Source organism: Hippoglossus stenolepis, chromosome 14, assembly GCF_022539355.2.
Source record: "Hippoglossus stenolepis isolate QCI-W04-F060 chromosome 14, HSTE1.2, whole genome shotgun sequence".
NCBI lineage: Eukaryota > Metazoa > Chordata > Actinopteri > Pleuronectiformes > Pleuronectidae > Hippoglossus > Hippoglossus stenolepis.
The window spans coordinates 17,060,025-17,073,367 of NC_061496.1; the positions used below are offsets into that span (position 1 = coordinate 17,060,025).

At 43.6% G+C, this 13,343-nt stretch overlaps 1 protein-coding gene across 1 annotated transcript in view; it reads right to left on the reverse strand.

The window, feature by feature from the left end:
- The window catches only part of sema6bb (sema domain, transmembrane domain (TM), and cytoplasmic domain, (semaphorin) 6Bb), a 135,873-nt gene that overhangs the window by 42,560 nt on the left and 79,970 nt on the right, over positions 1–13,343 (reverse strand). The window contains exons 6-10 of the mRNA XM_047343081.1: positions 12,169–12,267; positions 10,156–10,246; positions 9,315–9,434; positions 7,658–7,746; positions 6,602–6,819 (exon numbers count right to left, since the gene is read on the reverse strand). Coding sequence (XP_047199037.1) covers positions 6,602–6,819; positions 7,658–7,746; positions 9,315–9,434; positions 10,156–10,246; positions 12,169–12,267 — 617 coding nt within the window. The remainder of the gene's footprint in view (positions 1–6,601; positions 6,820–7,657; positions 7,747–9,314; positions 9,435–10,155; positions 10,247–12,168; positions 12,268–13,343) is intronic.

Here is a 13,343-nt window from a genome sequence, read left to right on the forward strand (position 1 = left end):
GTCACCTGCCTCCTGCTGCTGCATATAGCCCTCTGTTTCTTTGTATTTCATCAAAATGTCCAACTGGTGATTTGAGGGTCTGTGCCCCCGTCATTATGAACCAAGCTGAGCGGTGTTTCTCTTGACCGCCCTTTCGAAAAGCCTTTGTTTGTTTGGGAAGGCATCGCCTGAGGCATCGCGGCTGCAGCGGGGCGCCGTTCTCCTGATGTGCCATTTGATCAGATCACGCCGCCTCCCTCAGTACTTATCATTCATAGGCAGGGATGTGACTCAAACCCTGGCCAGGGCGGCGGAGCTGAAGGCGGATCACTCGACGTCAACAGCATCTCTCTCAAGACGGCGGGCACCAGATGTTGGGTGTGACACGTCTGCCAGCTCTGCGTTGATGCCAGCTTGGCTTCCTTTCACTGCCTCTTCCCACCCCCCCGACTCTCCTGTTCTCTGTTGCTTCAGGTCACTGGGTTTGCCCCCGTGTAGCGCTGTGTGTCCGACAGAAGTGAGCCAAAAGGCCTCAGGCTGTTTCTCCTCTTCTTTAAATTATTCTAACTCTCCCTCTGTAGTATTCTCTCAAGCGATTATGTCAACATGCAATTTCTTGTACACAAATCTCATTTTCAATCATCCTCTCAGTCTCCCTCCACATGAGACCACTTTCCTTTGTTTACTTTCACATTTTTCTTGTTCCTCTCTCTGTCCGTCGGAATTTGTCCTTCCTTCACTCTTTCTCCTTGACTGAGGCTGACTGACAGGCGAGATACGTGCGCTGTCCGTTTGAGAGAGTGTGGAGTTTAAACTACATCCTCAACATTTAACAAGCTCACTGACGGCTGGGATTAACACAGGCCTCACGGACACACGATGCCTCCCAGGGGTAGACGAGGAAGAGGAGAAGGTAGAAGTCTGAGGAGTATCGACTCAAGCCTTTAACTAGAGACTTGAAATTAACTATATATCACAGTCATTGTAAATAAAGTATAAAATTACCTTTTGAGAGGTTTGAATCAAATGCACGAGGACTATGTATTTTCTTTTAGAAATTGTATTAAGTCAAATGTTAAATTTGTTTATCTGTATTTTACATTCTTGGATTGGACCATTTCAAATACTTCTTTTCTAAATTCTCTTTTACTTTTCATAATCTGAAATGTTTTATTCTCAAGGATTCTGTGTTTGTCGACCAGATTGACTGACTTGATGGAAGAAGCGTTGCAGTTGGCATTACATTAATGACCCAAAATGTGTTTGGTTTGTTCTGCAGATAAATGCTCCACTGGCATTTTATAGACGGGGTTTGACATTTTGGAAAATGCACTTAATTTCTTTTTTGGCAGAGTTGAATGAGAAGATTGATCCCGCTCTCATATCTGTGAGGTAAACATGATGCTTTGCCTCAAAAACGAAAACAAAGGGAAAACTTTTGTCTCTTTCCAAATGTGAAGAAATCTGCCTATACTTGCACCTCAACAGCTGACTAATCAACACGCTTTATTCTTGTTAAGGTAGAAAATGTGAGGTGTAAAAATAACACATTGTAGTTTCACAGGTAGTTATATATGCCAGACTCTTTCTTGGGCAGGAGCAGCAGCTTAGCTGCAGAGATATCGATAAAAAACAACTTCCCAAAATATCAAACTATATGTTTAATGTAAAGCACTGTGGGAATCAGAGGGGTCAATATTCTTACAATAAAGCTAGAGTGAAGTTCAGTCAGTAATATTGTCTTCTTGCACATTCCTCCAAGAACTCGCTATCTCGACGCTCTATCAGCTCATTCTCTCTTTTCATCCAATCACAACCTCACACACTCGCCTTGAGCCAATCAGCTGTAGGTTGTCAAAGATGAAAAATGTTCTCTCTCCCTGCTGACATTCAGCTGATCAGTTCTGGGCCCCTGCACCACCTCAACTCTGGATACCAGGTAATCTCCCTTTAAACGTCCAATCATAAGCCTTCTTGAGACGTCCCATCTTCATGCTCCATTCCTCATCACCGGCACAAGTGGCCAGACTGTGGCGAGAAACTGTCCTTCATAACCAAAGCACCCAAATCATTGTGTTCCACTTCTTACTGGGGTTGAAGAACCAGTGTCTTTTCTTCTGTTCACAATAAATTTTATTGAACTCCTGTAGGTACGGTTAATGATAGAAGTCGAACAGTACAGAGCTTTATAGTTGACCGATGTACAGCCCATTCCCAGCCTATATTAACACATCTGACTTGTTTACATGAAACCTATAATAAAAACATCCCAGAGTTGTTGGCTTGTTTTACAGTTTTTACAAAATTTGTTTTAGCTGTGATGAAAACAGTATTAAAAAAACGTTCATGTATAATTAGGCCTCGGATTCCAGACCCTCTGAACTTCTACACTTTATTTTTAATATTATTCCATCGTGTTATTGCTTTCATCTGTTCTCCAAAAAACTCCAGCCTGATCTGTTTTTTTAATCCAAGTAACCCAGTTTTTCATGCTTTCTCTTGACCTTTTACCCATGGGTTTTCTCTTTTCTCCATAATTTGACTATCCTAGACCATGTGAACTAACTAAAACTTCTGTAACAACTCTGTATGACATGGCTGTACTATCAACTACAGGTGGTTTTCCTTTCCAGTACCCATTTCTATGTCGCGCAGGTAGCTACCCTTCCATGTATCCCATTGACTTCTCTACTTGTGGGCCCAGGGGGGATAGCTTGCACATCTGTGAATCTTCCCCCTGTGCTGCACTCCTCCTGGCACAGTAACCTGTTCCCCTCCTGCTCCTTGTCCTCCTAATTCCCCCCTCCTCTGCCTTGTTTTCCCAGAGGGACATTCTGCTGTCTGACCCTGTCACATGAGATTCTTTACGAGCAAAAACAAGCATGGCCTCCCCGCTCTCAGCAGGCACTAGATTTACTTTGCTTCGCATGGGATGTTTTCCTTGCATTCCTGCACAACTCCATTAAGCCTAATGAGCCCACTTCAGCCAATTGCAGCAGCCATAGATGTTTTCAGCTGCGATAACAATACCTGAATGAGGGGAATTGTTTGTTTTTAATACCAGCAGGATGATGGGAAGATTTCCATTTGACATCCTGCTGCTCTTCTTTCAAAATGTAACAACTTATTTGAATTGCAATAGAGGAAAATGTTTTTTCCATTATACTGTTCCTCTCTGTGACTCCTTGACCTCTTGAGCATCAGGAGTGTGAGTGCAGAAGGTGCTCAGTGAGAAATCCAAGCTCTTCTTTAATTCCTCTTCGAGAGGAAGGGCCTGGGGCTTTGGAGGTGGATGCACAAAGGAATTGGCAACCGCGGGGGGGTAAAAGAACCCCAGATGCAATTCCAGAACAGTTCAGGAGCTGGTATGTGGCGGTAAACTTATCCCAGAAGCATGTGGGCGCAGGGGGAGATGAGTAACTGCAGAGAGCCGTACCCCACAGACAGAGATCATCAGTAAAACCTTGACTCGGTCCTGTCATTCTCATACCACGGCCCCACAGTTGCTGCATGGGGCCAAATGGTAGGAAAGAATATAGCTATTCCTCCACTCGCAGGTCCTGTTTCACGCTGTTTTCATTGCACGCTGCCAGCCAAAGCAATTTGTCTGGCGAGCACTTAGCTGGTGTGGCACAGGGGGCCACATGGGACCAGTGGGAGCTCTGCAGCTCACCTCACACATTCTCTCTTTCTCTTTGTGCTCATTTTGCTTCATCACACGTCTCCTTATCCATCCATCTAAACCTCCCTCGCTTTCTGTTTTACCTGGGAGTCATTTAAAAAAAGACCCAGTAGCAGCAGGTGTGTGTGCGTGTGTGTTTTTTCAGCTGGTTCTCTTTTGTGGCAAATGCTGTTATCTGGGAACCATTGTAAGTGTGTTTGTGCAAATGTGTGTTTGTGTATGAAAGCGGGAGTGTGGTGTGTGTGTCTGTATATGTGTGTGTGTGTGTGTGTGTGTGTGTGTGTGTGTGTGTGTGTGTGTGTGTGTGTGTGTGTGTGTGAGGCACCCGTCTGTCTCTGCAGGCAGTGGCCCCCTCTCGCAGCATAGCCTTTTCCAAACACACGGATAAGATGCAGCTGATGAAACACTTTTAGATCTCAGGGATGCACGTGTTGTCCATTATTGACTTCCTTGTCCTTGAGTTTCTCGTCTGTCTCTCCGCCTCCTGTCTGCCGTCTCCGTCACTCTCCTCCGTCTCTTCCATCCTTTCACATTAACTTGCTCACTGTCTCACTCTTTCCTTCTCCTACTTCTCTGCTGTCTCTTACAGGGCCGCCGTAAGCCCCAGTGCTTTGAGACACTGTCCTGCAACTGGTACAAAGCTTTTATTCTAATCCTGGAAACAAAGGGATGGCATTGTAGTGGAACAAATGACAGGTGGTAGTTATTGTTGGCTGCAATTAAGTGAAAGACTGCATCGATTCTCCACCAGAGTCCAATAGCAGGCAGTTGTAGTAGTCTGCTATAATGTGCTTGCTCTACCAGACGGACTAAGTAGTAACAGGGCCATTAAGGTGGTGTAAGATGAGTGGGCCATCACAGAGAAGTATAGTGAGTTCTTTTCTATGATTTGAGCCACTTAGACTTCAATATAGCGCTACTTTATTTTAAAGCACACAGTATCGGTTTCTGTTTGTGCAGCTTGGAAGACACATGGACGATGTTCCTTCAAATCCACAAACTGGAATGGGCCTCTTAATAAAAACTATAGTCAGTATACAAATTGCATGTTTCTATAAATTAATAACGACATTTTCTGCGTCGGCATCTTCAAACAAAGCACGTTGAGCAGATAACTGCATCAAGATAGAGACACGGGAATAAAAAAAATCTTGTTTATTTGGTCCTGATAAAAGAGGAACTATCCCACATTGAATTTACTTGTGAAATTTAGTGCGAGTTTAAGCTGAGTTCACACTACACGACCTGCTGTCTTGTGATTGGGAGTCTTACTCAGAAAATGACAGACTGGAGAGGAGATGAGTTCAGTGGACATCACAGTTGTAAAGAATAGAGAGCGGCTCCGGTGCATTTTCCTGCTTGAAACCACAGATCCCAACCCGAATCCAACGGGTTTTCTATTTTTTCTGGCTGAATCTGACCCGAGCTGAATTTGTGTTACCCCGTTTGTGTTACAAATGGTTATTGCTGGATTTCCCAGATTAGGTACAAAAATCAGGGAGCCCCTCACCACTACTTCACCAAATTCACCTCGTCCTGTGCTCTGATTGGCTGGAGTTGTCAGCGACATGTCTGCGACTAGTGGGCGAGCCTCTCAAATTGTGTCTTTAAAGAGTTCACACATAAAGATTGGCGGAAGCTGATTGACTGCAGATCAGGGGGTTTTATCTGCGACTTGCAAACTCGTTTGCGACCGGAAAATCGGGCTGAAAATTGTGTGAACCAGGCTTTGGAGCTAAAATCGATCTATCTATTTAATATATCTATAGAATTAGTACTGTATAGCTCATATAAATAAACATTTTTTCACTCTGTTGTTCAAATTTCTCTCTGGTCTGTCAGTAGTGTCGTGTTCGGCTCCACAAATAACCTCATTCTCCAATAATCCCCCATTTACCAGGCAGCATCTCTCCCCTCCCCTCCCCTCGCCCCTCCTTCCCTCTCACCTTTTTTCAATTTAATCTTGTCTCTCAGAAAATCACCCCTTTGTCCTCAATGAAAGCGTCCCATGTGTCTTCAATTACTCTGCACCCCACAATCTTGACCTCTGCACCTCCTCACAGCCTCTTTCTTTTCTCTGGAGCTTCGCCTGTCCCGCAGGCCTTGCTCTTTCTGACTTCAGCTGTGAGGGAACAAACTATGGTGGTCCACAAAATTTTCAAGGTGAGCCGTGAGTGCAGCTTCGCCACGGGTGTCCATCCCAGTCTCCATTGGAAGTATGTCAAGATGTCTCTCTACGTCTGAGTATTTCCTCAAAAAAAGCTCTGAGTGTTATTCCCATTTTCTCTGTGAAGCACGCACATATATACAAACAGATAAAGCGTCTTATTTGAAGACCAAAAGGTTGGGTATTGATTATCAGGATCTGCTCTTGCTTGGGTGTTATGTGCAAAGATTGTGGAGTAGTAATAAGTAGCAGCTGTAATCATAGAATTATATTTCGATTTAAATAAAAATAAATCCTCATATTGTGTCAGCTTGAATGCCTGAACGGCAAGTTTGCGCAAATACAAACAATTATACTGCAGCTACAATGGGTGAACACTTCAAATCCCAGTCTGTATATAAAGATTGATTAAAATAGCTACCCAAAAGTGAAGCCAAAGCACCTTGATCACCCCCTGGGGGCTGACTGTAGTATAGGTAATAAATCCTGCCTCCTCCATGATAGGTGATGAGACATGGACCAACAAAACGTCAAAATACACATCAAATAAATTATTCTTAAAGATGTTTGCATGTTATGATGTAGGTTTCAGGTTTTCCCCCCCAGTAAGTTTGGTTTAATTAGGTATTTGATGCTATAAAAACAGCGTAAAACATAATGATTGACAGCTGAAACTGACTCGATTGGTCGAGTGTGTGTGTCGGCGGAATCTCGCTACTGTGGCTTCATCACGCGATCACTATGTTACTACTCTCTTTATGTTTGTGTTGTACCTGTTAGATGGTGTGGAGAACACGCCCAGGATGATGTCCCTGCCGTGCATCCTGATGACGGGACTGGTGGATTGGAGCAGGTTAAAGTAGAAGTGGGAATCACCGGGGACGGAGCAGTTCAGACGAGCCTTTATGAACGACGTCCACTGCTTCTCCAGAACGCGCTGAGACCCGCCCTGGTCCCGTTTGCACACCCGGGCCACACGCGACACCATCACCTGAGATAAAAAGTAGGCACAGAAATGAGTGTGAAGAATATACATCGCATTTGCAACACGCCTTGCTGCAGCTCACATACAATGTCAGTAATGAGGTGTGAAGGTTCAAAAGTCTTTCACGAACTTCAGCTTTCATCTTCAAAAAGGTACATTTAAAAGTCAATTTTCAGATGCATGGTATCTCTGAAGAGTAATTTGCATGCTATTTGTGTTACGGCAACCCTGTTTTGACGGATCGTTGTTTTATTATGGTAAATGTTTTATCAATTATTCATGAAAATGTCAGTGCATCTCAAAATCGTTTCTTTGAACACAATCATCCACCCAATGGTGATGCATTTTCGGTGTCCATTTACTCTGCTTTCTGCAAAGCTGTGGACCTTCCGCGAGCACTTCTCCCCCCATTAATGTTAAATGATAATTTACAATAACGATGGGTTTGCTGATGCTGCGGATATTTTTTTTTTTCATTAATATGTATACCCAGCTCTGGCACAGGAAGGAAATAAACAGGGTCGCTGTTAAAAAAAAAAGAGGCTTTTCCGAGGTTAATACAGACAAAGAGTTGTTTGCTCAGACCGTGGTTTGTTGGATTAGATATGCAGACAAACAAATACAAGGATGAAAGGTCAGTGTAGCTGTGGGAGGAGTTGATATTCACATTCAAATGATTGCAGCAGAGAGATATTCGACCGGGATCTTCTTTAATGGTGATGCATCCTAACCACACGTTTGCATATGCCTCTGCAGTGCTTTCAAAAGATGGTTTGAAAGGACCAGTGGCTCCTTTTGTGTGAATACAGAAAGTTCACAGGAAGAAAGTGGATGACTTCCATACCTTTTCCAGGTAATTGAACTCCATGGCTATCTCTCTGAAGAAGAAGTAGATGTGAGGTCCCCACTCCACAGCATTGACAAAATATGGCTCTGTAGTGTGAGAGAGAGAAATAGTTTGAGAGAGGGGAGTAGGTAGTAAAAGTTTGATATAACGTAGATGGATGGTGAGAATATAGCATTTAGCAAACAGTGCCTCCATGTGCAGGCACATCATTCACTCCAATGACACTAAGGCGACATGAGGGCAGAGAGGATGTGGCAGAGGCCATGCTTAATTTCATTACATGCTGAAAGGGGATTTCACACCAAACAATAAGCGCATTATGACTCCCTGATGTTTCTGAAAAGAGTTTCACGCTATGCATTTTGGTGCTGATACACCCGGGACCAGCTGCAACCTGTACGTCTATTATTGCGTATTTGTGACCGTCCAATTTTCATCATCAGGTCAGACTGCAGACTGACCCTGATGTGGATGGTCCAGACCGAAGACTTTATATAAAGATGGACAACGAGTCTGCATTTCCTCACTCTATCCAGAAATGTCAATCATGATGTTTCATCCTCTTTTAAAAACAAACCCTTGAACATACATCAGTGTGATAAGAGCTACCTTTAGTGACAGGCACCATCTTTACGAAAAAATTATTTTGACATGTACTTTGCCATTTTAGTTTGGTTAATGTCTCATCAAGTAATCTCTATAAACAGATTCTGAATGTGAATATGCAGAATCTGTCGGTAAGGGACAAGATTTGGGGGCCAGATGCCTCCATTTCTACTTGGAGGCATCCAAGTGAGTGGCTTTGTTTGTTCGTAGTTAAACAATCTGTGTGGAGAGAAGCACATGCATGACCAAAATGCATCTGCTCTTTAATTTCTCTTCATCACCTGCACATAGCTGTAAATAGAGATTGGCCAAAATGTTGCCTGGACCTAAAACACCTACAAAAGAGTATCAGTGTTTGCGTTTTGTGTGGAGAAAGGTTCAACTCTTGTGATCTTAGAAACTAGTCAAACTGTAATCAGTCTTTGGTACGGTGAACGAAAGATAGTCTTGGCCTGGATATCCACTGTGGAGGCAGCAGGATTTATGCTGCAGCCAGCCAGCAGGTGACAATCCAAAAGCTTTGGCCTCAGTTTTGGTAAGCGGTCAGGTCGTGCATCTTTATATACAGTCTACGGTCCACATTCTGTCAAGGAGCAGAAGGTTTGACAGCTTCATGTCCAGTGACCTGAACACGGAGTTGTCAGCCTGCTGACTCAGCCCTCTGCTACTGACACATATCGATCCTGTTTTCTACTAAGTGTTGTGGACGCACACTCAACCCATCAGACTCTTACGAACAACAACAACAGGCACGATGCTGACGGGGAGACGTACTTAAAAACAACAGTAATGCACAAACACTTTTTAAAACACACTTTGACAACAACGAAAGCACACACACATAGATTCCTGCACTTTTACCTTAGTGAGGACACCCATTGGCATAATGCATTCCCTTGCCCCTGACCCCTGACCTTAACCTGCAAGCAGCCCTTTGAAATAGTGAAGACCAGCCAAAGTGTCCTCACCCTGTAAGAGCTTTACTCAAAATGGTCCTCGGAAACATATAAGTACAAGTACACACACACACATGCACATATACAGGTACCTCTGAACCACTTGGAGTCATGCTTGACGGTGCGCAGAGCTGGACTGTCCCCAAGGCTACGATAGATCACTGCATCAATGGCCAGGAAGTCAGTCACTGTAGCTGTAAACAGATTCCTCTCTGACACACACAAAATACAAGCAACCACACACACACGCACACACACACACAAACACACACACTAATGAGCTGGACAGCCTGCCAATGCAACAGCGTAACCACAAACAATAAAAGTGGAGTAATTGTTACTGTTTTGTCAGAGACCTGCATCATAAACATGACATGAGTGACCAGTCAACAATGCAATTGTAGCAACATAATTACGACTCTGCAGCTCTCCCACACACACGAGAGAAAAAAACTCCAGCCTGTTAATATGAGATAATGTGCTGGTGGCAGAACAGTAATGGCTCTCTACAGTTTCAGTAACATGACTGTTGGTCTGATTATAGTGCAGTGTTTGGATCTGATGAAGAATCACAATTGTGCAGTTTGTATGTATTGTTTTCAAGCATCAGAATGTCTTTCACGGAGGAACAATGGTGTTTATCAATGATATTGATGTCATTGCTGCGACCATTAAAACTGAACGTGTGTTATCATTATCGTATTGCTACCAGCAAAATGAGCATCATCTTCATTCAAACATTCTATCTCTTCTTATGTTGTTTATTGATGTTTCAACTTCCTTCCAGAGAAACTCTAAATGTTGGTCTGTCAGTTGAGAATGTGGTCTGAGGCACTTTTCACACCTGTTATTTTGGTTTAAACTAAACTGAAAAGTCTAAAGGTCCAGAACAAACCACATGGTGGGAAAGCGCCCGAAAACAAGAGGACTTACCTGCAAACAGAGCTACGCTGGCATGTTTGGGGTCGTAAGGGCATCTCGCCATCCCACTGACTGTGTCTCCAACCATCTCCAGAGTGTCTCCCTGTAAGCGCGCACAAACAGAAATGCACACACGCATACGCACACATCAATCAACAGACTCCAAACATTGTGGCTACGTGAAAAGCTCGTGAAAACAAGGCACCAGAGAACGGCAATTAGGGAGTGTTACCGTAAGTGCAAACTAATGATTCACTGGTGGCAATTAGGCACAGCAGCAACAACAAGAGCCGCGTTCTCATACATAAATAACACAGATAAACACACACAGACACACCGGGGTCCAGCCATACAACCACATGAAGTCACACTGACGATTCAAACAGGTTTTCGGCTCTCACACACAAACACACACATACGGATAGGGACATTGCTGCATCTCTCTCTCTTCAAAAACACATTCACAACACATTAACTTAAAAATAAAAAAAACCTCAAGCAAACTATCCCTGCAGCACAGTGTAATTCTCATCCGAGGCTGAGAATGAAATAATTTAAATGTGTCATTTCATTAAAACCCTGGCTATAAATAAAATAGTCGCTAGCATCACTAACTAGTCCCTGGAGAAAAAGGCGTACAGCCTATCAGGCAGAAGACAGGTGTGTTGTACGCTGATGTAGAACGTCATTAGTGGCTGACAGATAATAGGCCAGGTAGAGCTACGTGTTTCACTGTTGCACGGTTGTTTGAAATGTGAGAGACTGAAAATAACACTTATCTGAAAAAAAGCCTTTGATAGTGAAAGAAATTATTTTTCTCCTTCTCAACTGCCTTCTTCATCCCTTATTTAATATTCCTGCTAGAGGATGTGAAATCAACCGAGGCCACGATTAATATTTATGTGTAGTTTGAGATTGTTACCGTAACTGAGCGAGACAGGGATTGGTCGGGAGGTGAATGGTGTAGGAATCAGGTGCTGAATGGATGCACACATTCGGGGTCTGATAGATGTATATGAGGAGGAATTATTCGGGGTACACTCTAGTTTGCTTGAATCAGTTCAGTCAACAGCTTGAACCCCGGTGTCTCTTTAACACCTGCCTTCTACAGCGGAGTGGCTTTTCTTTCTTAACCACCAGCAAATGAGAACAAAGCAGGCAAACAAGTCACGTCTGCACAGCCCTTAATCACAGAATACGCTCCTCTTCCTCTTCTCTCCCTCTTTTGTGTTTGTCTTGGTTATCCGCCTTCTCCGACTTGATGATAACAAGCTCGGCAGACCACAAAGTTTAACCACCGGGAAACAACAACTGTTGTACCTCAGGAAAGCGAGGCAGTGTAGCTGCCAGACAACTCGGATAAATGGCTCCTGAAGAGAGAGTCAACGCCGCCGCAAACAAACAACTTTAATCAAGCTGTGAATTTTCACCGGAACAGACATGCTAATTTCATAAGGGAAGCGAGGCCTCTTTTCTGAAAATATGGATAAGCCAGCATTAATGCAGGCATTGTACCTGACTGTTGTTGTGAAGAAAGTGCCGCAAGGTAAAGCTTTCAATTTACGGGCCGATCTACACTTAAACCTTCATCTATGGTCATGAGCTCTGGGTAGTGACCGAAAGAACGAGGAACCAAATACCAGCGGTAAAAATGAATTTTCTCCTTAGGGTGGCTGAGCTCAGGCTTAGAGAGAGGGAGAGGAGATAAGACATCGGGAGGGAGCTTGGAGTAGAATCACTGCTTTTTCAGGTCAAAAGGGAAAAGTTGAGGTATGTAAATCATCTGGTCTAAGGCACCTTCGTTTGAATGTTTGCGGGATGTTTCCAGGAAGAGCTGGAAAGCGTGGCCAGGGAGATGGATATCTTGGATACCCTACTTGGCCGGCTACCTCCGCAACTCGAGCCCGGACAAGAGGAAAATAATGGATGGAAGGACGAAGGATGGATTGTATGAAGAGTCCAGTCGCAGGTCTATGACAGGTGGAGCTGTGACTGCAGGTGTGAGCACGATCAGTCTTTACTTACGGTATAGTTGGCACAGAGCGGGTTGAAGGCATTGGTCCCGCACACAAACAGGCCTCCTTGTCTACTGAGCAGCACCTTCATGAAGTTACGGCATTCATCCTGCAGGGAAGACAGAAATACAGAGCGGTAAGAAGCTTAGTATGCAGGAGGGGTAGAAGCGAGGAGAAGAAAAGCAAAATGATGGAGTGAACAGAGGGAAAAGTGAGTTTATTTTTTGAGACTGATTATCCAGCGTGTGCTGTGAAATGAAGCTTTTCAGTTGCCTGATGTGTAGAATTATCACACCATTAACGCTGTCAATCAGATTGATACAGTCTGAACGTAGCCTGCAGAGACTTTAAGTGTCTACCCTCTTTCACACAGGCACACACACACTCACAGACACACACAGCTGCTGATGAGTGACAGATGGTAATCCATACCACACTCTGGATTTCAAAACAAGAAGCAGATTTAAGACTAATTTCTCCACCATGAGGTGTCAGACTCCATGATGCCCGCCTAATGACTAAAAAACCAGAGTCACACTTTCCACACTCATTCTTTGAAATGAGCACCACAAGACTTAATGACTGCTTTTATTCCACAGTGAGTGATAGTTATGAAGGTTGTTTTTTATGAAACAGAGAAAAAAAACGACGTGCAAGTTAATCTCCTGGCGTCAGTGCTTTTATAGAAATTATTATATAGAAACAGGTTTAACTGATGTTCACTTGACATTGTTGAGATGATCACATGATTCTGCACCTACAACACAGGATCATGTACTTCCTATATATGTCTATGTTTGTGTGTCTGATTAAGACAGAGATGCAAAGTAAACCCACAGTCCATAGTCAGCTAGGATTGGCTCCAGCTCCCCCACGACCATTAAAGGATAAGTGGTATATTATATATTATAATGGACGGATGGATGCAAAGTAAGTAACCGAATAATCAAAAATAATGAAAACACGAAACATATGCAAGGTTGAACCTAAAACATCCCAGATACCAACCCCGCCATCTGCGCAATTGTGGTAGTAAGGTCACAGCTGTCAATCAGGATTTTTCACTACATTTGCAGAAAATTGCAGTCATAAACCCACTTTGGCTTCACTTTTGGGAAGCCGTTATATCCATAGACATACACAGTCTGTGCTATGAACACTTTTTAATTGCTATATTCCGAACTT